The 27,893-nt window shown below is 37.9% G+C and overlaps 1 protein-coding gene across 2 annotated transcripts; it reads left to right on the top strand.

The window, feature by feature from the left end:
• Positions 1-13,125: 13,125 nt before the first annotated feature.
• On the top strand, positions 13,126-16,759 carry LOC145014939 (putative galacturonosyltransferase-like 7). Of its 2 annotated transcripts, none has more exons than XM_078973387.1 (2): positions 13,126-14,854; positions 16,390-16,759. In XM_078973387.1, exon 1 carries the CDS (start codon positions 13,729-13,731, stop codon positions 14,815-14,817), a length of 1,089 nt encoding a protein of 362 aa, XP_078829513.1. In that variant the 5' UTR covers positions 13,126-13,728; the 3' UTR covers positions 14,818-14,854; positions 16,390-16,759. The 2 variants fall into 2 exon arrangements, with proteins under 2 accessions (XP_078829513.1, XP_078829512.1); XM_078973386.1 differs by lacking the exon at positions 16,390-16,759 and adding an exon at positions 16,250-16,380.
• Positions 16,760-27,893: the final 11,134 nt, after the last annotated feature.

Raw genomic sequence — 27,893 nt, 5'->3', positions numbered from 1 at the left:
TGTTAAGCCGAAACTTCGAAAAATCGTAACTTCCTCATACGAAGTCAGATTTGGGCGTTCTTTTCATGCACGCTCTTGGTTTAATGTATTCTACGACTTTTGTTCAGATCGCTAAATCCAGATATCGCTCTATCATAAATTCACTATTTACATCGCGTTGTGTCATGTCGGTTCGGTCGCGAAACTTCGACAGGTCATAACTTCTTCGTTATAACTCGGATTTCGGCATTCTTTATATGCACGGAAACCTTGTGACATATACTACAACTTATTTAAGATTAATACTTCTAAATAATCTTCCATGTAAAAGTCATTTTTGATGCTCATTGTCTCTAAATTGACTAGCCCTGATCTACGGGCGTTACAGCATCCTAACAACTAAAGATCCATGATCAAAACTATCACACTCATGATTTAGACTGGGCAGTGGTGGTTTTTGCGCTAAAGATATGGAGACATTATCTTTACGGAACGAAGTGTAAAATTTTCACTGATCATAAGAGTCTTCAGTATCTATTTGAAGGATTTGAACATAAGACAAAACGCTGGCTAGAATTACTCAAGGACTATAACTTTGAAATATTTTACCATCCTGGTAAAGCGAATAACATAGTAGATGATTTAAGTAGAAAGGTAAACCTTGAGAGGAAAAGGCCAAGAGTGTTATGTATTGAAATTGTCTCGACGATTGTGGAAAGTATCAGGAAAAGCTCAAAATGATGCTTTAGAAGGAGATAAAAAAAAAAAGAATGAATGTTTGGCCAAGACGTTTGTTTGGAACGAACAACCATGGGTTGAAGGTATTCTAGAATAGAATATGGATGCCCAAGATGGGTGGAATAAGGGATCTTCTAATGGAATAAGGGATCTTCTAATGGAAGGCAGCACTGATATGTATATGGATCTGAAACCATATTACATATGGTCGGCAATGAAGCTCGATATTGCTAAGTATGTAGTTGAATGTGTGACATGTACAAGAATTAATACTCAACATCAAAAACGATATGGGAATTTGGGACCATTACCAGTACCCATAGGTAAGTTGGAGGACATTACCATGGACTTTGCGACCAAATTACCCAGAACGAAATAAGGTCACCACATGATTTGGGTGATTGTAGACCGATTAACAAAGAGTGCATAATTCACAGCAGCCAATGGGAAATTATCTATGGAAAAGCTCACAAAAGTTTACGTGAAAGACATAGTGAAAGATCATGTTGTTCCCTTGACAGTTGTTTTAGAACGAGATAGTCATTTCACTTCTAGGTTTAGAAGGGGTTACACAAAGAGATGGGTACATAATTGTGTTTGAGTATAGCATATCATCTATAGACAGATGGCCAAAGTGAAAGAACAATTCAAACATTAGAGGATATGTTGCGAGCTTGTACTTCAAAAATATGTGGGTAACTGGGATGAGCATCTACCATTGTTCGAATTTTCCTACGACATTAGTAACCATTTGAGAATTAAGATGGCACCTTAACATGTGTTGTACGGGCAAAAATGTCGTACGCCATCTTTTTGGCTTGAAGTTAGAGAGAATCAATTTATGTGGCCTGAGATTGTCCATCAGGAAGCCGAGAAATTAAAACTGATCAGAGAAAGAATTCTAGCACCTAATTTGATACCCATATTAGCATGCAGTTCTACATGCTCAATCATCATGCATATAAAGTCTGCTTTTCGAACATCCTATCTTGCAATCTTGAGCAGATCCTTAGCCCTAATGTAGCATGCAATCCTCATAAACTGTTATCATTAAAATATCATAACACATGTGTGGGTATTTTGGGAAATCATTAATTGAGCTCGGCCAATTACACGCATCACACCCCTTTTCTTTTCAGAAATATTTTTTGAAAATTTGTTTTCTTTAGAAAAATTTACCAATTCCTTAGTTTGATTTCAAACATAGCCGAGTGTGTATCTGATTCCCTCAAACCAAGGATCTGATAGCAACCTGTAACGTCCCAAAATTTTGAAGTGAAATTTTTTCTTTCAATTAGTCAAAAATACATTCACTCATTGAGAAAATTCCAACATAGTATAAAACATATCATATTGTAACGACCCAAAAACCGTAAGTACAAATTTTATTTCTAGTTCATCAGTACAAAAAACAAATATCTCGAAAATATTCAAAATATAACTTATCACAAATATCAAAGTAACAGAGATCATAAAATGCGGAAATCATGAGTATAGGTCTTGTGCTTCTAATACTACGGGCCTAATACTACCTTCCACAGCTATTTGTACCTTCCTCAAGAGTCGTCCTGATTCCTCTAAGTCACCACACTACACCTATACACTAGTCATATGCTAAACAACATTCATTATAGTATAACATTACCCTGGGTCTCCTATGAATTCTCATTCTGACCGACTCTACCATACAAGGATTCTAAATTGACACTTTATGTTACATTATGCATGCAAGCTATACACAAAATGGGATCACATAAAGTGTTAAATGATGATTCTATTCTAAGTCCAAAACCAACAGGAACAGGAAATGATGCTAAATCGATCATTCTAGGGCTATATGATCCTAAAAGTATAAATCTTTAAAAGCATACACTTACCAATTAACTAAGCTGATATTGATTCCTATCAATACATGACATCCTCACACAAGTTATGCAACTGTATCATATGCCTCCTAAGGGTATCCTTATTCCTATGCTAGCATCAAATTCAGATACCAGATACGCCAATCCTAACACATAAGTATGCGTATTTTGGGAATTACTTACATGACCTCGGCTTATTGAACGCATCGCACCCCTTTTTATTTGGTGAAATATTTTTAGAAATTAAAAATTTCTTTTGAAAAGATTATCATTTCCTTAGTTTGAGTTCTGACACACCTGAAAGTGTGCTCGAATCCCTCAAACCAAGGCTCTGATACCAACTTGTAATGACCCAAAAACCATAAGTAAAATTTTCATTTTTTAATTCAGCAATCCATACAACACATGTCTAAAAAATATCCAAAATACAAATTATCACAAATATCAGAGTAACAGATATCATAAAATGTGGAAATCATAAGGGGGATGATGTTGTGCCATCAACCCGGGATTTTCCCTTTTGTACCAGAAGTACCTGAAACCAAAACACATTTGTAAGCATAACGCATAGTAAGCTTCCCCAAAATACTCAGCATACGGCAGAGTACTCCCCACTATGCTCAGCATACTGTGTGACTTTGCGAATGGGATTTATAGGGTCTCAGCCCGCTATGCTCAGCATACGGCAGAGTACTCCCCATGTACAAACCTGAAACCCAAACCCTGTTTTGATGACTTAATGCCTTAAGATCTAATGCCTAAATTTCAGATCCAAGTCTAATAATACGTATAAATCCAAAAACCCTAACTCCTGCAACCTTTATGCTTTTTCATGGCTTCAATGAGCCCAACACCAAAACCCTAACTCCTTTAGCTATCTAAGACTCCATAACTCTTGAATGGAAGAATATCAAGGTCCAAGCTTGCATTTTTACGACCTAACACACCCTAAAACGTCAGAAAGGAAAACTTAGAAGCTCTAGAGTATACCATACTCACAAAGATCAAGGTCCTGGGACCAAAATAACACAGAACTAAGCTTAAACAATATCTATTAAGGAAAGATCCAATGTATGAACTTTATACCTACAGAAGATTCACCAAGATGAGGAGATTCTGCATCTAACAAGATTGAGAGTAATACCATAACTCCTAGGGTCTTCCTTCACCACCAAGAACACCAGAAGTTTCTCTAAAGCTTCAAAACTTCACACACAAGGATTTGGGTTCAAAATAGTGGCTAAGAGAGATGGAGGCTGAGGGGTAAGAAGGGTTAGAGTCCATAAGGTTCATTAAATAAGGTCCAAACCCTAAAAATTAGGGTTTGTCCCCTACTTGTGTATGCCCATCGTACACACACGTATGTCCTGTGTATATGATAGATTTTGTCACACCTCAAAACCCAGGGCGGAAATGTTCCGGGGCGGAGGTCACTTCATGTGAATTTCATAACCAATGTACATAGTAAGCGAAGTAAACACAAAACATTGCATTGCATAGATTTCATTACATCAGTTTGAAAGTAAAGTAATACAAGTTTCATAGATACATAAGTTTAAACAAAAGAGAGACATGACTTCCATACGCTCCGTCTTCTGCAAAAGAACGTGGGATACCTGTCTAAGGAGAACCTGAGACTACAAGCATTTTAAAAATCAACATAAAGCTGGTGAGTTCATAAGCGGTTTGTTTTATGAAAAATGAACGAGATTCCTTTTGTTTTTTGAAAAAGTGGTTATCCAAGAAAATCCCATATTTTCTTAAAAGTAATGTTTAGTTTTCCGTTATGTTACACAATTCTGGTTATGAATAGTTATTACCCCAGGAAAATCCTATATTTTCCTAAAAGTTGGTTACCAATCCGAAATGTAATGTAAAAGATGTATACTGAAAACCTGATTATCCTTGTGAAGTGTGTGTTAGTTTACCAACCCGAAATTTAATGTAAAAGATGTTTAAAACTATCAAAATAGTAAACTAATTCTTAAGGTTATTAATTTACTATATCCATTATTACTAAAAAATAAATCTCTGTTATCCAAATTGCGAGTTCTATAACCATACTATAGACGAGATATGGCAAAGGAAGGTCAGTATCATTTATGACTTGTGTCACCCTTGAACCTTTTGGTTCGGTTGTAGCTAGCAGCCAGGTGCGGGGTAGTCAACCCCGTATAGATCTATACACTCAAGTCACGCTCCCTATCTAAGATATTATGGTTACAGGGGCGATCCGTCACTCGCGTATCTCTGTGGAGTGTTCTCCGAGGACATTTCTCCATTTTATAGGAATAACAAATCTACAAGTAATAATGTGGAATATCATGTTTAAGTTCTATCTACAAAGATGATCCTCCACTCGCGTATCTCTGTGGAGTGTTACCGAGGACAAAACAATATACTAAATTTCATGTTCAAAGTTCAAAGGTTATGTTTTTAACTATTATAATGTGGAAAACCATTTGTGAAAATATAAAATACAACAATTTATAACATTTTTCACAAATAATATGATAATGTGATCTGCAAGTTCAAACGGTTATCTGATATGATTGTCAGTGTTAAAAGCATATGTAATATGAAACACAATACTTATAAAAACAAGTTTTGAGTACAAGTATTCCTAGTACTTTGCTTGTATCCCCCCCCCCCCCCTGAAAACAGTGAAAATCATTGAAAAATGGTAGGGGTATGAACTCACCGGACGAGGAATGTGTTGACTAGGATGCTAAACGTCGGATCGAGGCTTGAAAACGTGCGAGATTCCTATGTAATATTAAATGATACACAAATGTATCTAATTAGACTTTAAATTACTAATTAGTTGAGGGTATACACTTCTAGTCGCGAAAACACTTCATTTTAACTATTTGGAGGGACCCGGGTGACTTTTATGGACATATTTGGCTTGGATATGGAGTTTACTCTTCAAGAGTAAACTCTTAGAAGATTTTTCGCCCCTAAAAACCACATCCTCATGAGTTAATGGCTGTAAACTCATGAGTGGTGTTCTTAAGTACTAAATGGCCTTATATCATTTTAGGGGTGATGTTAGGTTTGGTTCTAGGGCATTTGAAAGGGTTTAAATCAATCATAAGGACCATTTGATGAGTTTACGGCAGTAAACTATGAGTTTACAGTCGTAAACTCTCACCCACTCAATTCTTATGTGCTTTGAAGGTCATAGGTTAATCACATGTGATTCAACTCATTTTTACAAGCCAAGGGGTGAATTTAGGGCACCATTTACCCCATTTATAGGAGTTTACGGCCCAGGAACCCATTCTTGGAGGTTTTATAGCCGTGAACACCTAAGGGAAGGGTTTTCATCAAGTTTAAGGCTTCTAATTCTATTGTGGTTGCTTCTAGTTATTAGTTCAAGGCTTGTGAGGTGTGTAAATGGCATTTTAACACCTAAAAAGGAGTTTACTACCCATGAAAGGGAGTTTATGGCCCATTCATGTTCTTGGGCAGTAAACTCATGTTTACTCCCCAAATGTCGAGTTTAAGATGTTCTAAGTCCAATCCAATAAGTCCTTAAGCCATATATCTAAGCTCCAATGGTGGTTTGGAAGGGTTTTAAGGCTCAAAAACCCCTTTTATATGTGTTCACGGCCCAAGAGTGTTCCAGGGCCGTAAACACATGTTTAAGGTCTTATTCCATGATTTGAACACGAAAATGAAGGCTAAGGATGTTATACCGGAAGCTAGGATAGTTGCCTTGGTGATTTGAAGCTTGAAATGAATGATTTTTTGACCTAGATCTTGGATTGAGGAGAGAGGTTAGAGAGAGTGAAAAGGCTTCAAATGAGGCTTAAACAACTTTAAATATGGTTTGGATTTGATACATGGTGTAATTCTACCCGATACTGATGTTAACCGAAGCTTTTGGTCGCAGCCGATTAAGTTGTTGTCACCCGATATGGTCGAAACTAAAATTTTTCTAATTACTAGTTTGGGACGTTTTCATGTGTTTCTAACATGTTTGGATACTTACAAGGTCAAAATAAAAGTCTTAACTTAATTGACCTAATCCAAAAACGAAATCGGAATAATTCGCTTAAGACGAGTTTTACGGACGGAACGGTTTGTGGCGATGGAACAACTTCGGGTTGTCACAGATTTCACGATCACATGAAAAATCCTACACCCGACATAACTGACTCGTAAGCCCAGTGTAAGGACCAAATTTTCAAACTTTTTATGAACCAATGCTAAAATGGGAATTTCCTGGAACACTGATGTTAAATATATAATTATCGGAATACAAAATAAATCATAAAACGCAGAACAGTGGTAAATATGCATAACAACACGAAGTACCTGAAACCATAAACATAGAATTGTAAGCACAAAGCTTAGTGTGTTTCCCAAAAATACCCCATAGTAACATACATAACAACACGAAGCTAAATTGGGTCTTCCTTTCATAATAAGTCCAATACTTACCAAACACCCCATGTCTTCTAAAAATCTTTACAAAATAAATCCCAGAATTTACATGTAACACTTGAAAATCCAAACTATATTTTTTGGCTCCCTAAAACCATCACCCCGCTATATATATTATGGACTCTAGGACCACTATTCATTAATTAATCTTTATTTGTTTGTTTATTAATAGATAGAATGTTACAACTCTCTCCCACTTAAATTAGATTTTGTCCATGAAATCATTCCTTACCATTCCTGACACACCAAACAACTTGCACAACACGGCCACAATCACAAAGCATACCTTATCCTTTCCAAGGCAACTAAAAACATACCTCGCAGGGTTCTAAAACTCGAAGATGAATGAATTCCTTGCAGCAATCACGTTTACTCAATTAGAAATCCGCAGACTGAAGATGGTCTGACTCCCTGACAGACCACCCATGTTGAGCTTTATCAAAATTAATCTTCCTTAAATGACCAACCAAATGCAGACTTTCTGCCTTGATTATCTCGATGCTACCATTAGAAACAAAATCACTGACCATAATCGACTATAAAGCCTTTATAGTTGGCAGAAGGCTCAGATAATCCTTCGAGTAGAAGATCCATCCCCGCAACGGTTAGACTCAGACGAGAGCTGTGCAACATGGTAAAATCTATTACTCTAAGATTATTTAATCCCAATGTGAGTGACTGAGCATAACCCAAAAAATTAGTTACTCCATCCATATATGAAATCCTAAAACACTAATACCACCAGAAACACTAAAACTACTCGAAACAGCATGCTTCCATATGACTGCCTTCCAGAATTCACCGCAACCTTCTTGTTCTCAATTCGTTCACCAGTCATCTGAAATACCTGGAATTTCAGCCCGATTGCGGAGCCAAAAGACTCCCATGCAATCACCCCACACTACTTCCGAACGAAATCCTTGTCTGTCAATAGTTGCCACTAGTTATCTTGCTACGGTGGCTCTAACGACCTTTTGATCTAACTGATCGGGTCCATACGTCGAGTCCTGACGTCACCAATTCCATGGCTAAAAGTGATTACTACATGACTAAAATGTAACCTTGTACCACAAACGACCTTATACAGTCCATTGTTTCCTTAATCCCACAATTATAGTGGTGTTCCTATGGTCGTATCGCTGGCTCAACAAGGTCTAATTCATCTGGGGAAATCCGTAATCCAGTCCGTGGATTTGCCACGCCCTCGCTGTTGCACCCGAACTGGGAGCTACTACTATTCTTTCCACTTTCCAACAACACGTTCATGCTATCTACCAACCTAGTGAATGCTAATGCTACACCCGCAGTCTCACAACACTCTAGCACTATCTGCCAATCTCGTGAATGTTACGACTAAACTCGCAGACTTGCAACACTCGCCATACTACCTGACCGCTAGTGAAGGCTACGGCTACTCCCGCAGTCTCACAACACTCTCCATACTACCTGACCGCTAGTGAAAGCTACAACTACTCCCGTAGTCTTACAAAACTTTCCATACTACCTAACCGCTAGCGAATGCTACGACTATCCCCGTAGTCCTACAACACTTTCCATACCGGGTCGAACACGCACTCGACCTAACACTCAACCGAACTCGAGTACTAACTGGAGCTCTAGCCTGGTCCCTGAAACCTTCTATCTGATGCTAAGGAAAACGTGTGTACCAAATTTTGGAACGTTTTTCAAACTCCTAATTCACCCAATCCTCAACCTAGACAGTCACTCGACCACCTTCCTCCCTGACGGAGATGCAAAACTCATCCAATTTTCACACCTATTTATGTGTAATATCCTAAAAATACGATCCAAATTTTTCATTTTTAAGACACATACTTAGCAAAACATTAGAATTAAAACATTCAACGATCATATCATTTCATAAAATATGTGCGTGTCTGGAAACCAGTTTATAAAAACATAACAAAGTCAGAGTACAAATCCCCAGGAAGATCTCATAGTGCGGAATACAAGCGTGTGTGTGATGTGTTGCTACCGCGCCAGCTCCTTCCCCTTCGAAGAAGAGGTACCTGAAACCAAAACTGAAAACTATAAGCACGAAGCTTAGTGAGTTCCCCCATCATACCACATACCATACAATCACATATCATACATATTGCCGGGCAATTCTGGGGTGCCCGACTTACCCGGTACGGCCATTCTGGGGTGCCAAACTACCCGTGTCAAGCCGTTCTGGGGTGCTGACTACCCATCGGCCCTAACGACCGATCCTCGGGGACTATTTCACCCCCTACTGCTACTATCACATATATCATACATAACATATTATCAGACATATCTGAGGTGCCTGAACTACCCTTCGGTCCTAACAATCGAACTTGGGGACTGGTCCCCTCCTACTACCTCTATCGCATATAACATAACAAGCCATCATGCAAACATATCATCACATACTGTCAGACGTATCTGGTGTGTCTGACTACCCTTCGGTCCTAACAACCGAACTCTACTACTATCACATACAACATATCATGCTAGCATATAACATATCAGGTAGTAGCAAACCTAGACGATATCACAAAGACAATCATCTATCATCCGTCTCCTACTGGTGGGCCGGCATTGTGGCCTTAGAACCACCGCTACTGGAAGGTAACTCACCTCGAAAGTAGCTGCTGAAATCTGCTTGCTGAGCGCCTGACTGCTGGATTGCAAATCCTCCGGCTATACACCATAAACATATGTTAGACACACATAAATACCCTTAGGTCAAAAGACTGACCCTCCTTTGGTCCAAGGTCAACTCCTTAGTCAAATTCAATGTCCATTTGACTGGACTCGTCGAGTCATGGCATAGACTCGTCGAGTCCTTACCCGACCAGACCTCCTTCCCACTCACTGAATCACCCTTAACTCATTACTTGGGACGATTGAACCGACTCGCGACCCGACTCGCCGAGTTTGAAGAACAACTCGCCGAGTTCCAGGCAATCTTCATAGGACTCGCCGAGTTGTTCATTCAACTCGCCGAGTTCCTCCTAGGGACTCGCCGAGTTCCTCCTAGGGACTCGCCGAGTCCCTATGACCCATTTCCCATATAGGCCAATTCTGAGACATGCAACGCTTCAAAACCACAGATCCATGTTCCTTGAGCATGCTTATCACGTAAAGTTGCAAACTTTACATGCATTCATGGCCCTATAAGCTCATAGGGCCAAAACCAAACTCTTAATGAGGTCATGCACTCAATGGGGACCTCAATCACTTCAACCACAGAGGCTTTATGCTTCTAATTCATCCAATAAGCCTAGATCTGAAGTCCTTTTGGATCATTTAGCACAACACATGGAGTTTGGTGTTTTAGGGCTTGAAAACCACCAAATTGGGACAAAAATGGTAACTAATGACCTAAAGATCAAGGTAGGGACTTTTCTACCTGAATGGAAGCTTCTCCCTGAGTAGAGTTCGGATCTACTCCTTTCCTTGCACTCTTCAACCACCTCTTTCTTCTTCCAAGTTCCAAACCTTCTTCACAAAGCCAAAAACACTCTCAAGAACAATATGGGGGCTAGGATCTCGCTTTACTGCTCTCTGGAAGTGTTAGGGACAAAGGAGGCCAAGTTAGAGTGTTTAAATAGGGTGCAAACACCTGGATTAGGGTTTTTGCCCAACCAGGGCCTACTCGTCGAGTCCGGGGACCGATTCGCCGATTCCAAAGTCCGACTTCTGTGCCTTGTCACACTCCTACTCGGCGAGTTGGCCCATCAACTTGACGAGTCCAAGGCAAAATGCATTATTTTAGGAAAGTAAATAGCAAGGAGTACGTATCGGGAACCAGGTGCTACATTTTACTCCTAAATACCTGGTTGATTCTCCTCCACATAGATTCGACTAAGTCATCACGGCACTTAAGAATTAAAGGATTGACAATCCTTCTTGGTTTCTAATAATCAACTGTTGACACTCTATGGTTACCAATGCTAGCGATCAATTACCAGTCAAACCATGAGATCGACCATCCCCTGAAATCCTGAAGTGTACTCTTGAAATCTGGTCCGGTCCGACACCTGAATCCACCTCCCATGCTGACAACTGGAGGTCTTAATCTTTACCCTATTTGGCGAATCCTCTTTCCCACTTCCAATCTAGTAGCACCACTAAACTCTAACCGAACATAGCCCATGCGAAAATACAATTCTCTTGAACATCCAATAATCAAACACATATGCGTCTAACACTTGTATCTTCCTGCTACCGCTCCTCTCCTAACGCCATTAGTGCGATAACCCAGAAGTTCTCCCATTGGCCACCGCCGATCATACCGGAACAGATGATAAAACCAATATATCCCATCGATATGGGTGGACTAGCTTGATGAAACTAACCACAAGCCTTCCACATAGTACCTCTAACCGATCTCCACTACGAACTGAGAGAACACTGAACACCTCGATCCAACAAAAGGGGAACGACCTTTTACTAACTACTCAGTAATTCATGGTATGCAATTGGCATATGAAGATATTTGATGATCAACCCCAACCGGAGCAAATTAATAAACCAGGGATACAATTACCCAATCCGATACAATATTCCAAACAAAAGCAAAATTCTCACAATAATGTGTCGATAAAACTGAAACAAGGCAAGGTTACATACCCGCAACATTTCCTGCTGGAGTTCTGAATTCTCCTGAATGACACTGCAGGGCCTAAATCCTATATGTTGGGGCTCCTACCCCACCTTCTCGACCATCAGAGATTTGTAAAATAGCCAGAGAAGGTGCCTTCACTGCTTCTCCCCTCCTCTTCGGACAGTCGCCCTTCTTGTGGCCCACTTTATTGTAGTGAAAACATAATGGTCTTACCCCCTGAGAACAATTTATGCTGGCATGACCAACCCCGCCACACTAATAGCAGCCTAAACCCCTGGAATGTCAAACTCCCTTGTGCACTTTCCTGCACGTGTTGCACTGACTCCGACCCTGGTGGCCTTTCACCCAATGATCAGAAGTCTTGGGTCTCTTCCCGGGACCCTCTACTACATTTACCTGGCATGACCCACTCTTCTCAAAGTGCTCCAAATCGATCTCTCATCCTCGAACTTTGGAAGTCATATCCTCCAGGGTCTGACACCCTGTCATGCTCACTAGCTCACTTGCCAATGGCTGAGCTGCAATAGCTGGAACATCCTCTGCCCCCAAAAAGGGTCACAAACTCCTTCCCGTAAATCCTCAGATTCTCCAAGACTCGCACCGGTTCGAGTATGGATCATGTGCTTTTAGTAGTACGGGCCCAATACTACCATCCACACCTATCCATACTTTCCTTAACAATCCTCCTGAATCCTCCAAGTCACTTCCTCTAACTGATGCACCCAAGTCTCACTAAACCTCACTACTAACCCACTAAAGCATATCCTAGTCTTTCCTAGGTTCCTGAACCCACCCCATCCTTAGCTGCTAAAAGATTCCCAATAATGCCAAATAGCTACCTCATGAATATAACCACATATAACAGTGATCAGATAATCATTCAAGTAAAAGGCTTATCCCTAAAACGGTTAGACTCAAACGAGAGTTGTGTAATAAGGTCAAGTTCATCACTCTAAGATTATCCAACATGTGTCACATGTAACTTAGCATATTTACTTAGTAGCTAACTCACATTGCTAAGAGCCCAACATAGCACAAAGCAAGCAGCATTCAGACAAAGGAAAAATCTAACCAACATACTCTAATCAAACCATTCTATCCTCTTATCAGGAATCAAACCATTTTAATTTATAATTTTTAATCATGAAAAATATTTCAAACATTCAATTTTCCGTTCAAAAGTTATAAAAACTTCAAAATATTAGTTATAAGTTACAATACAAATTGGTACATGGTAAAAAACATAAAATAGCAAAAAAAATTCATTTGAAAAAAAAAAAGTAGGATCGGATCGGATCTCAATCCTAAGATCTTACGATCCTACCACAAATACGAATTATCGTTTAATTTATATTCTGTTAAGTTAAATTTAAATTTAAAAAAAAAAAAAAAAACGGATAATCAAAGAGATAAAAAAAAAAAAAAAAAATACAAATATAAAGTTCTCCATAAACGAGAGTATACAAATCTTGATTCCAACAACATAGTAACACTATGTCACCGCACAATCTCCAGAATCCGAAATTAAAAAACCCAGCCACAACAACCACCCCCCTCTCCTCCTTCCTCCTCCTCCTCATCCTCCTTGTTCTCTCTCTCTCTCTCTCTCTCTCTCTCTCTCTCTCTCTCTCGTCCTTCATTCTCAACTTCGCTGCTCCGGCGGAGAGTGGGGGATGGAATCCTTGTCGGCCAGGAGATAAGAAGAAGATACAAAGGAGGGGAAAGTGATGATGCACAACAGTGTATAAAAGCACCGACACCTATACTGGTCGGCGCATAGTGTCGTCACCCTCTCTTTCTCTCATGGATGGATTCTCCTTTTTCTTCCATTACCCTTTTCTATGTAACAGAAGAACTTGGCTTCGTTCCCACGGCAGCATCTTCATCTGATTAATAGTAAAGGTTGAAGTACAGATTTATAAAAAAAATTAGTCCTGATTCCCAATTCAATTACTTTTCTGTTCTGACGGAACAACCATAGCGTTCCTTTTTGCTTCAATTTCATATTTGTCGACAGACCAAGACCGTGTTGATTTGCGTTTGAAAAGCAGCAGGAGAAGGGCGGTTTACAATTATAAGATGCAATGGATAATCAGATTTCCAGGTTTTGTATCCGCTACAATGGTCATGATTGTTGTAGCTCCTTGTCTCCAATCTTTTCATCCTGCTGAAGCCATAAGATCTTCTCATACTCATATTGACGGACCCATTCGTCTCCCCGGTGGTCATAATCCAGGCAGCGTATCCTCCTTTCGTAGAGCTTCTACTTTCCGTAATGCCGCCGGATGTGAACCAAAGAAAGGATCAGGGAATGTATGCGATCCGTCTCTGGTGCACGTTGCAATTACTCTGGATTTCGAGTATTTAAGAGGTTCAATTGCTGCGGTTCATTCGATATTGCAACACTCGTCATGCCCGGAGAGTATTTTCTTCCACTTTTTGGTTTCGGATACGGGTCTGAAAACCCTAGTTGGGTCAACTTTCCCGGAATTGAAGTTTAAGGTGTACTATTTTGAGCCGGAGATTGTTCGGAAATTAATCTCAACATCGGTGAGGCAGGCGTTGGAGCAGCCGTTAAATTACGCGAGGAATTACTTGGCGGATATATTGGAGGCGTGTGTTGGGAGGGTGATCTATTTGGACTCGGATGTCGTGGTGGTTGATGACGTGTCGAAGCTTTGGAATACAAGCTTAGGAGAGAAAACCATCGGGGCACCTGAATATTGTCACGCCAACTTCACAAAATATTTCACCGCCGGTTTCTGGTCCAACAGCCAGTATGCTAGCATTTTCCAGGACAGGAATCCGAAGCCTTGTTACTTTAACACGGGAGTCATGGTAATCGATCTGGGTAAATGGAGGCACTCCGGCTACACCAAAAGGATCGAGAGGTGGATGGAGATCCAGAAGAACCATCGGATATATGAGCTTGGATCGTTGCCGCCGTTCCTGTTGGTTTTTGCTGGAGACGTGGCTCCGATAGATCATGGCTGGAACCAACACGGCTTGGGCGGGGATAACGTCAAGGGTACCTGCCGTGACCTGCACCCTGGTCCGGTCAGCTTACTTCATTGGAGTGGGAGTGGGAAGCCATGGCTAAGACTCGATTCCAAACACCCCTGTCCCTTAGATGCCCTATGGGCTCCATACGATCTCTACGGATACTAGCCGCCGTCAATCTCATTTTATCCCCTCCCCTCCGCCGGTACATTTCTCCGACTCAGACCAATGTTTTTTTTATTTGTTTCTTACGTCTTCTTCTTCTTCTTCTTCTTGTATTACGTTGGATTTGTTTTTTTTTTTTTTTCTCGGGGTTTATAGTTTTTGTTGGATTTGTATTCTATTCCATTGTTTCTGCATTCTGATAATAAAAGTCAACAAATATTCAATTTCCATCTTGCTTCTGATTTTCCATGAACATGCTTACCTTTTGATTCTTGTTAACAAACCCCAGTTTGTCTTGTGTTGTGTAGATTTTCCATTACGATTTTAACTTTTATTATCAGAAACCGAGACTCAAGAGGCCAACTAGTTTTCAGTATATCTTTATAAAAGAAAGAGTAAATTAGTTTGGGTTAATTTGCGTGTTTGGTCCCTAATTTATTTTTTTAACTCGGAAAGTTCCTACTGTTGTTTTTGTTACGCGTTTGGTCCCTATTGTTTGTTTTTGTTACGCGATTGGTCCCTGTTTTACCTAAAAAGATTATTATTTAAATAGGAAAAAATTGTGGGATAGGTAAGGTAAGGTGATGGGGGTTGGGTTTGGGGTGTGTTTATTTAAATATTATAAAAAATCAAGGGAAAAATAGTTTTTTTAGGTAAGACAGGGACCAAGCGTGTAACAAAAACAAACAGTAAGAACCTTCCGAATTAAAAAAATAAGTTAAGGACCAAACACGTAAATTATCCTAAACCATAGGGACCATTCGTGTAATTTACTCTAAAAGAAAATTAAATTTTATATACTATCTACCTAAAATAAAATGTAATAACAAATACATATCAGTTTAATTAATATAATTTTCTTTTTAATTTCTAAATTTTTAAATTTAATCTAATTAATATGATTTTCTTTTTAAATTTTCTTTTCGAATAAAAAAAAAGTTAAAAATAACAAATCGAATATCACATTTTAATATAATTGCTTTCATTCTTTATAAATTCAAACTCTCTAAATTTATAGATCTTCATATTTTTTTAATAAACTCATTTAATATACATCTCACAACTAATTAATATAATATAAAAATAAAATTATACAAATTTTATCTTTTATTATCAGAAACCATAGAAGACCAATTTTAATTGGTATAATGTAAAAATAATTTTTTTATTAAAATTGCTGGAGTTGACTCTTCTCGTAAATAAAAGATGATAACACCAATTATAAGAAGTTACTTATAGGTTAATTTTTAATAAAGATGTCTACGGGGTAATTTTTGATAAAGATGTCTATGGGGTAAGGGGTATATATATATATATATATATATATATATATATATATATATATATATATATATATATATATATATATATATATATATCAAAGATAATGAGAGGGAGTAAACAACAGATTAATGTGCGTGTCTGTAATGCACAGGTTGCTCATGTGGAGTGCATTGGTGGGTTTGGTATATTGTGGTGTATCCATTTTCCTAAATCTGGATCATGTTTACAACCCTATTCACAAGTGTTGAGAGAAAAAATATTTATTGTTTTTACTTTTTTTTTTTTTTGTAGCATTACTCTGTTGTCTGTTGATAAGAATCTCCTGTGAAAATTCCAAGTGAATAAAAGGGGAATAATATAGCATTGCATATATAATTATAACATATTTAAGGGTGGGGAATGATATATTGGTATAGAAATGCTGAAGGTGGTGTGAAAAAAGGAGAACATTTCCCTCCAATCCCCCTTCTTTCACACACAAAGGAAGAGGAAGAGGAGAAGAGGTGACCCTCCACTTAAAACTGGAGTACAATCATGAATGTCGAATTACAATACGTGCTGTACCTTTCTCAGTCTTGTTGTAATATATAGAATTTCTCAATGTATTTATTTTTTTGTCTTCAAAACTATTTAATATATTTTATCTTTTGTTTTTTTGTTTTTTTAGGGGCGTTTGGATTAGCTTCTTAGATTATTGCTTATATCTTATTTGTGGTGGGAATAAGTAATAAGCATGGAGAGGAATGCTTATTAAAATTAATTTATTTAGCTTAATAAGTTGGATTTTATCAAAACACTCAAATTAACTTATTGTGGGAATAAGCAATAAACATCTTTTTTTTTCCTATCTAAACATCCCTTAGTTTATATATATATATATATATATATATATATATATATATATATATATATATATATATATTGGTTATCCCTATAGGTCATTAGATTATCCCTATTGATCACAAAAACTCATCATTTTCAACTTTAAATAAAGCAATGTGTCCATCAATTATTAGTTGTGATAAATCATTTTTTATAATTAAAACTAATTTAATTAGTAACTACAATCAATTTATAGTAAAAAATTAAATAAAATATATAATTAGTTTTTCTCTATAAAATAAGCCTAATATTGATATAATTTTTTAATATATTTTTATTATAAAATTAGGTTTGATTAGATTGCTAATGGATGTAAAAGATTATGTTTAATTGAGTTTTAGAATGAATGGATTATTTTTTAATAGATAATTGTGTTGTGTTGGATTGTTTTTCCATAATAACACTTTAACCTCAAAACCCAAAAGCATCATCTTCTATTACTTTCAAAAATATCACTTTCATAGGCTATATTTATACATTTTAATGAATTATATATACCCTATTTTCCTACAAATTTATTTAATTAAATTTTATACCTTTTAATTATGATTAACTAATTTATTATAAATTAACATGATTTTTATTTATATAATTTCGATTTTATAATTATAAAACTGAAATCGTTTACTTAAATATTTATAGAAACTAACATCATCAATGGAGGAAATTCGGATCGTTACATCAAACATGATGTATAACTTGTCCACATGTCTTAAATTATTAAGAAATCTATTCAAATTCAATTATCTAACAATATAGGCAAACCAGAGTTCATGGTCATCTTCTTCAATTTCTCATGTTTCAAGTAACAAGCTATAAGATGAACAATGGGCCGGACTCATACCAGACCGGCCCGAAGACCAAAAATCGTGAATTAATTACCTGAAAACCGTACCATTTTTGGGTGTATCGGTCCGGGTTCGGTTCGGTCCGGTTTCGGGTATTAAACCGAGTTTCGGATTTTGGACCGAATTAGACTTTAGCAGTGTCGTTTACAATCTCTGTCCAGTCCTATTCTGAATACCAAACTTGGATTTGTATACATTAGTTTTTTTTGCCATATATATATATATATATATATATATATATATATATATATATATATATATATATATATATATATATATATATATATATATATATATATTGTAAGACCCCAACTTTCGTATTTTTGAAAGACCCAAACTTTCATATTTCACATTATCATTACTCCAAAACATGCTATTTGCATATTCATAAAAACAATATTTTACATTGATATAAAGGAATTACAAACTATTGGATACAAACCTTCTATTACAAAATGTTATATATATTACATAACTACCTAGGATATTGTAATTTATATAAACATAAAAAGTAGTACAAAAGTACTATTACAAACTATTCTACCTCTCTCAATAGTATGAAAACATACTAATTATTTATCACCTGCAATTGTTAAACATTGATAGGGTAAGCAGTGACGCTTAGTGAGTTCAAAAATAGATACAATATAATGTTATGCCATATATATATATATATATATATATATATATATATATATATATATATATATAGTTCAATGTGGCAAAGCAAAGAGGAACAACAAGATGTATGTGAGATCATGTGACAAGCGTTCATATTAATCAAAGACATTATTCAAAGATATTCTTTTCAATTCTTGATATACATCAATAAAGCTATGGCCCAAATGGCATAGATGACATGCAATTTCTAATTAACATCTTGTTAGATTTCAGGCTTATAGTCCTGTCTAACCATTTGCCAATGCCATATAATAGAAGTCATTCTCTTACGGAGACATGCTCTACATGGCCAGAGGCTACGTACCAGTACCAATGTGAATCTAAGTCCTTTCACTGATCACATGGTCAAAGGTATTACAATTGCTATAAACATAGCGAATAACACAAGAAAATAACTCAGAATGATAATACTGAAAAGCACATAGCACATATAACACATAACATACAATTGTTCCTATATATTGAACTCACCTTAAGTTAACCGGGGGTTAAAATAGTAATTTGGACAGCACTTCGGCTTTAAATATGCCTTTCTATGTTGAAATCCGGGAGTTTGTTTGAAAATCGGGCTCTGCGAAGGTAAGGCTTCAAAACCGAAAAGATAAAATTGCCGGGCTTCTCGAGGGTCTCGGGACGTGTTTCGGGTGCTAAAATTGATACCGGGGCTTCGGGGAAAGTCAAAATAGTGAAAATACGGAAAAAGGGGCCAAAAATGGAAAATTTCCAGTTCTAGCTGGGAGGGTTCGCACCCTCCTATTTATAGGGGCGAGGTTCGGATTCTGTGGCTGAGAAGCGACGATGTGGTTGCTGAAGAAAAGGCCACAAAGCGAGAGGAGGGGAGAAGACGTGTACCTGCGAGCTTCGTACATCTGGCACTGGGTGCGAGGCCGCTGCGAGGCTCGGACGTGGCACCGGGTGCGAGGCGGGTAGGCGAGACGTGTCTCGCGTCGGGCTGGCCACCGATGCGAGACGTGTCCCCTTCCTGCTGGACCTCAGCCTCAGCGAATCCTCTTGTGACACCTGCTGACTTCGGATTTGGCCACGTCTCCGGTGACGCTGCTGCTTCGTGCAAAGGTGACGTGGTCGATACTGTTCATGCGGGTTTTCTCGATTTTTGGGCCCCGAACTTCTAAAATCCATAACTTTTGTATACGAGCTCCGTTTTTGACGTTCTTTATATGCACGCGTAGCTAAAATTACACTCTTCAACTTTCATTTAGACTTCGTCGGCTAATTTTGACTTTAATTTTAATATTATTGTTTTTAACAGACCGGGACAAGAAAATCCGTTAAAAATTCATAACTTCTTCATCCGACATCCGTTTTATCATACTTTTTACCGTTGTACTACATATGACGAGACTTTAGATTCTCGTTTAGGATGTATCGGTAAAATATCGCTCGATCTAAAATTCGAGTTTTTAGCTGTCTACTGCTAAGTTGAAACTTCGAAAAATCATAACTTCGTCATACGAAGTCAGATTTTGGCGTTCTTTTTATCGAATTTCTCGGTTTAATGAATACTACGACTTTCATTTAGATTACTAAGGCTAAAAATTAGTTTATCAAAAACTCACTTTTTACGTCATTCGGCGTCGTGCCGGTTTTGTCGCAGATCTTCGGTTGGTTATAACTTCTTCGTTATAACTCGGATTTTGACGAGGTTTTCGCCTACAAATTTCTAACGAGATTCTCTACAACATCAAATAATAAAATTTTACTTATTTAAAATTTCATATTTTCGCTAAATTTCACTATTTGGCTTTTAATTGGAATCTCATAACACTTCCAATATTTTCTGAGTGATTCTAAACATAGTTTTACTTCATTTCTAGTAAAAACCATCTGTTAGAACTCAACACTCAATTTTACATAATATTTCACAATTTTATTCATTACAAAACACGATTGTAAAACGTGTATGTTACAAATACCTCCTCATTTTGAGGATTTCGTCCCCGAAATTACATTTATTAAAATAAATGGGGATATTTTGCTTTTATCTCATTCTTATTCTCCCAAGTATAGTTTAGGCCACGATGGTGTTTCCACTTGACAAGCACCAATTCTACTTCTTTATTGCGTAGCTTAGTTGTTCTTTCATTCACGATTTCTTCAGGCTCTTCTACATATCTTAACTTATTATCCAATTTCACTTCGGATAATGGAACTGTCTCATCGTAGATGCTCATGCATTTGCGCAGATAACTTACATGAAACACATCATGAACACCCGCCAAATCTTCAGGCAATTCTAAGCGGTAAGCTTGCTTTCCAATTCTCTGGATGATTTTGAAAGGACAAACAAATCTAGGATTCAACTTTCCTTTCTTCCCAAATCGCATAAGGCCTTTCCATGGGGATACCTTCAGCATCACGAAATCACCCACTTGAAATTATATAGGTCGTCTTCTCTTTTCCGTATAGGACTTCTGTCGATCCTGGGCCGCTTTCATTCTTTCTCGTACGATTTGAATCTTGTCGGTAGTGTCTTGAATCATTTCAGGGCCTCTAAGGATCTTCTGTCCTACATCACGCCAACATAATGGCTTACGGAATTTGCGACCATATAAAGCTTCATATGGTGGCATTTTGATTGAAGTGTGGTAACTGTTATTATACGAAAATTCGACAAGCGGTAAGTATTTATCCCAGTTACCACCGAACTCCAAAACACATGAACGAAGCATATCTTCTACTGTCTGGATTGTTCTCTCTGTCTGACCATCTGTCTGAGGATGATAAGTGGTACTGAGAGCAACTCGAGATCCCAATTCGCATTGCATACTCGCCCAAAAGTGAGAAGTGAAGCGAGTATCGCGATCGGAAATGATCTTTAGTGGCACACCATATCTTGCAACAATTTCATCCAAGTATACATGTGCGTATTTCTCCATTGGAGCCGTTTCACGCATAGCGAGAAAATGTGCACTCTTAGTCAGACGGTCGACGATTACCCAAATGCTATCATTCTGTCTAGCAGTCTTTGGCAATTTGGTAATAAAATCCATGGATAGCTCTTCCCACTTCCATACATGAACACTAAGGCTTTCTGGAGTTCCATAAGGCTTTTGGTGTTCTGTTTTGACTTGTAAGCATTCTAAGCATTCCTGTACATATCTTCTAATGTCTCTCTTTAATCCAGGCCACCAATAATCAGCTCTTACATAGTACATTTTACTTGTGCCAGGATGTATTAATAGCTTAGATTTATGAGCTTCATCTAAAATCTTCTGTCTTAATCCACCAATCTTTGGAATCCAAAGCCGATTTTTAAATACTTTTAATCCTCGTGCATCATCAAGTAAAACATCGGCATAATGTACCATTCCTTCCTTCTTTACATTTTCTGGCTTTAAGGCTTCAACTTGCCACTTTCCTAGTTCATCAAGAATGGTGAACTTCACCGTAGTGTGAGTAATAGTATAACACATACAATTACGATAAACTTTCCTGCTAAGTGCATCTGCAACCACATTAGCCTTTCCACGATGGTACAGGATTTCACAATCATAGTCCTTGATCAGCTCCATGGCTCTTTGTTCTCTCGTATTTAGAGTTTGCTGACTGAATATATACTTGAGACTCTTGTGGTCGGTAAATAATTGGCATTTCGTACCAAAAAGGTAATGTCTCCAAAGTTTTAGGGCAAATAATACTGCAGCGAGTTCAAGATCATGGGTGGGATAATTCTTTTCATAATCTTTCAGTTGTCTTGAGGCATAGGCTATCACTTTACCACGCTGCATCAACACACAACCGAGTCCCAATCTTGAAGCATCGCTATATACGGAGAAATCATCGTCACCTTCTGGGAGTGATAAGATGGGAGCATGAGTTAAAAGATCTTTTAGAGTTGAGAAAGCTTTTTCTTGATCTTCACCCCCATTCGAACTTCACTTCCTTCCGTGTAAGGCTTGTGAGGGGTACGACTATACGAGAAAAGTCTTTAATGAATCTCCGGTAATATCCTGCGAGACCTAAGAAACTTCGAATTTCGAAAGCATTACGAGGCACTTCCCAATTTTGAATGGCTTCGATTTTGATGGGATCTACAGATACACCGTTACTAGAAATAATATGGCTGAGAAATTGAACTTGGCGGAGCCAAAATTCACATTTCGAGAATTTAGCATAAAGTTTCTCCTTTCGAAGAAGTTCTAAGATTTCACGAATATGAACGGCATGCTTGGCTTCAGATTTGGAATAGATTGGAATATCATCAATGAATACGATGACAGACTTATCGAGCATTGGGCGGCACACTCGATTCATCATATCCATGAATACAGCATGATCATTTGTCAAACCGAATGGCATGACAAGGAATTCGAAATGCCCATAACGAGTACGGAAAGCAGTCTTCGGTACATCTTACTCTTGTACTTCAACTGATGATAGCCAGATCTCAAATCAATTTTTGAGAAATAGCTAACACCTTGAAGTTGATCGAATAAATCATCGATGTGAGGTAGTGGGTACTTGTTCTTGATAGTCACCTTATTCAACTCGCGATAATCAATGCACATTCGCATCGATCCGTCCTTCTTCTTGACAAACAATACTGGAGCACCCCAGGGAGAGGTACCTGGTCGAATAAAGCCTTTGTCAAGTAATTCCTGCAGTTGGATCATCATTTCTTTCATCTCGGCTGGTGCAAGACGATAAGGAGTCTTTGCGATCGGAGCAGCACCGGGCACAAGGTCAATTCGGAATTCTACTTGTCTGTCCGGAGGAAGTCCAGGCAAATCATGGGGGAAAACATCAGGATATTCGTTAACAATGGGAATATCATTTACAGTTTTATTCTCCTTTCTTGAGATGTCAACTGTATAGGCTAGATAGATAGGACAACCTTTCGATATGAATTTACGAGCTTTGAGGAAAGAGATTATTTTTAAGATTCTTTGTTCACCATAGACATAGGATCTTCCCCTTCAATAGGAATGCGTACCATCTTTTCGTAACACAAGAGTTCTGCATGGTTCTTTGATAACCAATCCATGCCGAGAATAATATCGAAATTGGGCAAGGAGATATGGATTAGGTTAGCAAGAAAATTATAGCCTTCAATTTCTATGACACAATCCCTATAGATTTTATCAGCAAGTAATTATATACTTTCTGCAGTATCTACGTGAAATGGTTGCGCGAGTGCATAGCAAATAGTTTGAAAAAGAATGCGCAAATTCATAAGATACGAAAGAATCTGAGGCACCAAATCAAATAAGATGTGAGCAGGTCTAGAGTTGACAAGAAATGTAACCGTCACGACATTTGGGTCCTCACGTGCTTCTTCTGCGGTAATCTGGAAAGCACAACCCTTAGCTTTTGGCACCTCCTCCTTTTTAGCTGGAGTATTCTTCGGTTGTTGGATAGGGACTTGACTTCTCGCTGGTTGTTGAACAGAAGCTTGACTTCCCGTCACTTCGCTGGTAAGAGTAGGGCAAAAAAAACTTCTTGTGGCCAGTAATACCACATGCATAACAAGTCACATCCTTCCTTGGGCAAGCTGGCTTGATGACCTGTTTCTCCACACCCATAACAGACAATGGATTCCTTGTCTATTTTGCATTGACCCGGATGATTCCTTCCACAAACGCGACATGATGGTGATTGAATAGAAAAAGATTGTGACCTACCACGGCCACGAAATGCACTCTGAGATTGTGCTTGCTTGCTAGGTTCAGTTCGAATAGATTGAGCTGGTGGAATAGTGGAAGTAGGAGTAGTTCTTTCAGTACGTGGATGCTTTTGGAATAGTAAGAGTGGCACCACGTATTTCTAAGTCATGCTCACACCTTCGAGCATACTCAACAGCTTTATCGAATGACAGAACATCCCGGTTGACAACGAAATCATGGATTTCGTGTCGTAGTCCCTCCATGAATAACTGAATTTTCTCGTCTTCAGTTGGAATATACTTCGTAGCAAACCTTGCTCTTTAATTAAATTGAGTTTCATACTCATTCACAGTCATTCCTCCTTGTTTAAGCTCGAGGAATTCCTTCTCCAATCTTCTCCTCATATCTAGAGGACAATACTTCTCTAGCACACGAGTCTTGAACAATTCCCGGGATAAGTTCTCCTGGTCACATCCATCGAGAGCTTCATATGTTGCTTCCCACCAGACTAAAGCTTCTCTAATGAGCATTGCAGAAGCATAAATAGCCTTGTCTTCATCATCCACATGAGAAACACGAAATACTTTCTCGGTGTTCTGAATCCAAGTTAGAACAATTATAGGATTAAGGACACCAGAAAACTTCGTAGCACCACTACTCTTGAAATATTTGAACGAGGGACGCTTCACCTTTCCGCTTGAAGATTCTCCAGTGACTTTCTCTTTTCCTTTATCATCATTCTTTTTGTGTTCTTCGAGAGTTTGTCGAATAACACCGGTAAGTTTACCTAAAAGTCGCTCCTCACGAGGAGATCCTGGAGTATTCACTTCCTCGGGTTGAGGATCTCCACTAACATCAGGGGTATGGCTACTTACTTGTTCAGCCATTGATCTAAAATACGGAGTAAGATAGTATTTTAGAATATTAGGGTTTACTATTACTTAATACTTTTACTTATATATTTCCTATGGTTTGTATCCCTATACTTACAATGATTAAGTTCATATATTGAACATCCTATAGCTTAAGTCTAAATACCAATCCGTGGAATTTAGTTCGCTTAAACTACTGCTCTAATACCATGGTTGAAAGACCCCAACTTTCGTATTTTTGAAAGACCCAAACTTTCATATTTCACATTATCATTACTCCAAAACAAGTTATTTTCATATTAATAAAAACAATATTTTACATTGATATAAAGGATTTACAAACTATTGGATACAAACCTTCTATTACAAAATGTTATATATATTACATAACTACCCAGGATATTGTAATTTATACAAACATAAAAAGTAGTACAAAAGTACTATTACAAACTATTATACCTCTCTCAATAGTATGAAAACATACTAAATATTTATGCCATATATATATATATATATATATATATATATATATATATATATATATATAGTTCAATGTGGCAAAGCAAAGAGGAACAACAAGATGTATGTGAGATCATGTGACAAGCGTTCATATTAATCAAAGACATTATTCAAAGATATTCTTTTCAATTCTTGATATACATCAATAAAGCTTTGACCCAAATGGCATAGATGACATGCAATTTCTAATTAACATCTTGTTAGATTTCAGGCTTATAGTCCTGTCTAACCATTTGCCAATGCCATAGAATAGAAGTCATTCTCTTACGGAGACATGCTCTACATGGCCAGAGGCTATGTACCAGTACCAATGTGAATCTAAGTTCTTTCACTGATCACATGGTCAAAGGTATTACAATTGCTATAAACATAGCGAATAACACGAGAAAATAACTCAAAATGATAATACTGAAAAGCACATAGCACATATAACACATAACATACAATTGTTCCTATATATTGAACTCACCTTAAGTTAACCGGAGGTTAAAATAGTAATTTGGACAACACTTCGGCTTTAAATATGCCTTTCTATGTTGAAAACCGGGCTCTGCGAAGGTAAGGCTTCAAAACCGAAAAGATAAAATTTCCGGGCTTCTCGGGGGTCTCGGGACGTGTTTTGGGTGCTAAAATTGATACCGGGGCTTCGGGAAAAGTCAAAATAGTGAAAATGTGGAAAAAGGGGCCAAAAATGGAAAATTTCCAATTCTAGCCGGGAGGGTTCGCACCCTCCTATTTATAGGGGCGAGGTTCGGATTCTGTGGCTGAGAAGCGACGATGTGGCTGCTGGAGCAAAGGCTACGAAGCGAGAGGAGGGGAGAAGACGTGTACCTGCGAGCTTCGGACATCTGGCACTGGGTATGAGGCCGCTGCGAGGCTCGGACGTGGCACTGGGTGCGAGGCGGGTAGGCGAGACGTGTCTCGCGTTGGGCTGGCCACCGATGCGAGACGTGTCCCTTTCCTGCTGGACCTCGGCCTCGGTGAATCCTCTTGTGACTCCTGCTGACTTCGGATTTGGCCACGTCTCCGGTGACGCTGTTGCTTCGTGCGAAGGTGACGTGGCTGGTACTGTTCATGCGAGTTTTCTCGATTTTCGAGCCCCGAACTTCTAAAATCCATAACTTTCGCATACGAGCTCCGTTTTTATGTTCTTTATATGCACGTGTAGCTAAAATTACGCTCTACAACTTTCGTTTAGACTTCATCGGCTAAATTTGACTCTAATTTTAATATTATTATTTTTAACAGACCGGGATAGGAAAATCCGTTAAAAAATCATAACTTCTTCATCCGACATCCGTTTTCGTCAGACTTTTTACCGTTGTACTACATATGACAAGACCTTCGATTCTCATTTAGGATGTATCGGTAAAATATCGCTCGATCTAAAATTCGAGTTTTTAGCTGTCTAATGCTAAGTTGAAACTTCGAAAAATCATAACTTCGTCATACGAAGTCAGATTTTGGCGTTCTTTTTATCGAATTTCTCGGTTTAACGAATAATACGACTTTAATTTAGATTACTAAGGCTAAAAAGTAGTTTATCAAAAACTCACTTTTTACGTCATTCGGCGTCGTGTCGGTTTTGTCGCGGATATTCGGTTGGTCATAACTTCTTCGTTATAACTCGGATTGTTACGAGGTTTTCGCCTAGAAATTTCTAACGAGATTCTCTACAACATCAAATAATAAAATTTTACTTATTTAAAATTTCATATTTTCACTAAATTTCACTATTTGGCTTTTAATTGGAATCTCATAAGACTTCCAATATTTTCTGAGTGATTCCAAACATAGTTTTACTTCATTTCTAGTAAAAACCATATGTTAGAACTCAACACTCAATTTTACATAATATTTCACAATTTTATTCATTACAAAACACGATTTTAAAACGTGTATGTTACAAATATATATATCTTTATCTTTATACCTTAAAAAGCATTTACAAGATTTTGCTGAATTTTAAGAGGTACAAGGCTTATTGCAACATATACAACCATTTTATGCATTGAAATCTTTTATTTGGTTAACGAAAGTCAAATAGTCAAAGTTCAATCCCTGTTTTATCTTATTAGTTTTATTATTTTGACCGATTCCTTCTCAGCATTTCTCCCATATCCTATCTTAGCATTCTCCGCTGCTTAACCCGCCCCTATCTCGGTCTGGTATATTGGGCTTTTCCTTAGTTTTTGTAGAAGTTGAATGTTTCCCCTGTCACATTAGAGTTGTAAGTTGTAACTATCCATTGAATGTTTCCACTGAAAAACTCTTCTAAAACATGAATTAGTCAAAACTAAATCGGTCCTCACATTATTCAGCCTATTAATTCGATCGACATGAGATACACGCCTTTACCATTCTCCAAA

The sequence above is a fragment of the Lactuca saligna genome, chromosome 9 (genome assembly GCF_052625555.1).
Source record: "Lactuca saligna cultivar CGN05327 chromosome 9, ASM5262555v1, whole genome shotgun sequence".
Classification (NCBI taxonomy): Eukaryota; Viridiplantae; Streptophyta; class Magnoliopsida; order Asterales; family Asteraceae; genus Lactuca; species Lactuca saligna.
The sequence above is the reverse complement of the archived record's forward strand: the minus strand, read 5'-3'. Positions and strand labels throughout refer to the sequence as shown.

Excerpts from the sequence above, each read along its gene's own strand:
- LOC145014939 (XM_078973387.1), top strand. The coding sequence starts at position 13,729 with ATGCAATGGATAATCAGATTTCCAGGTTTTGTATCCGCTACAATGGTC.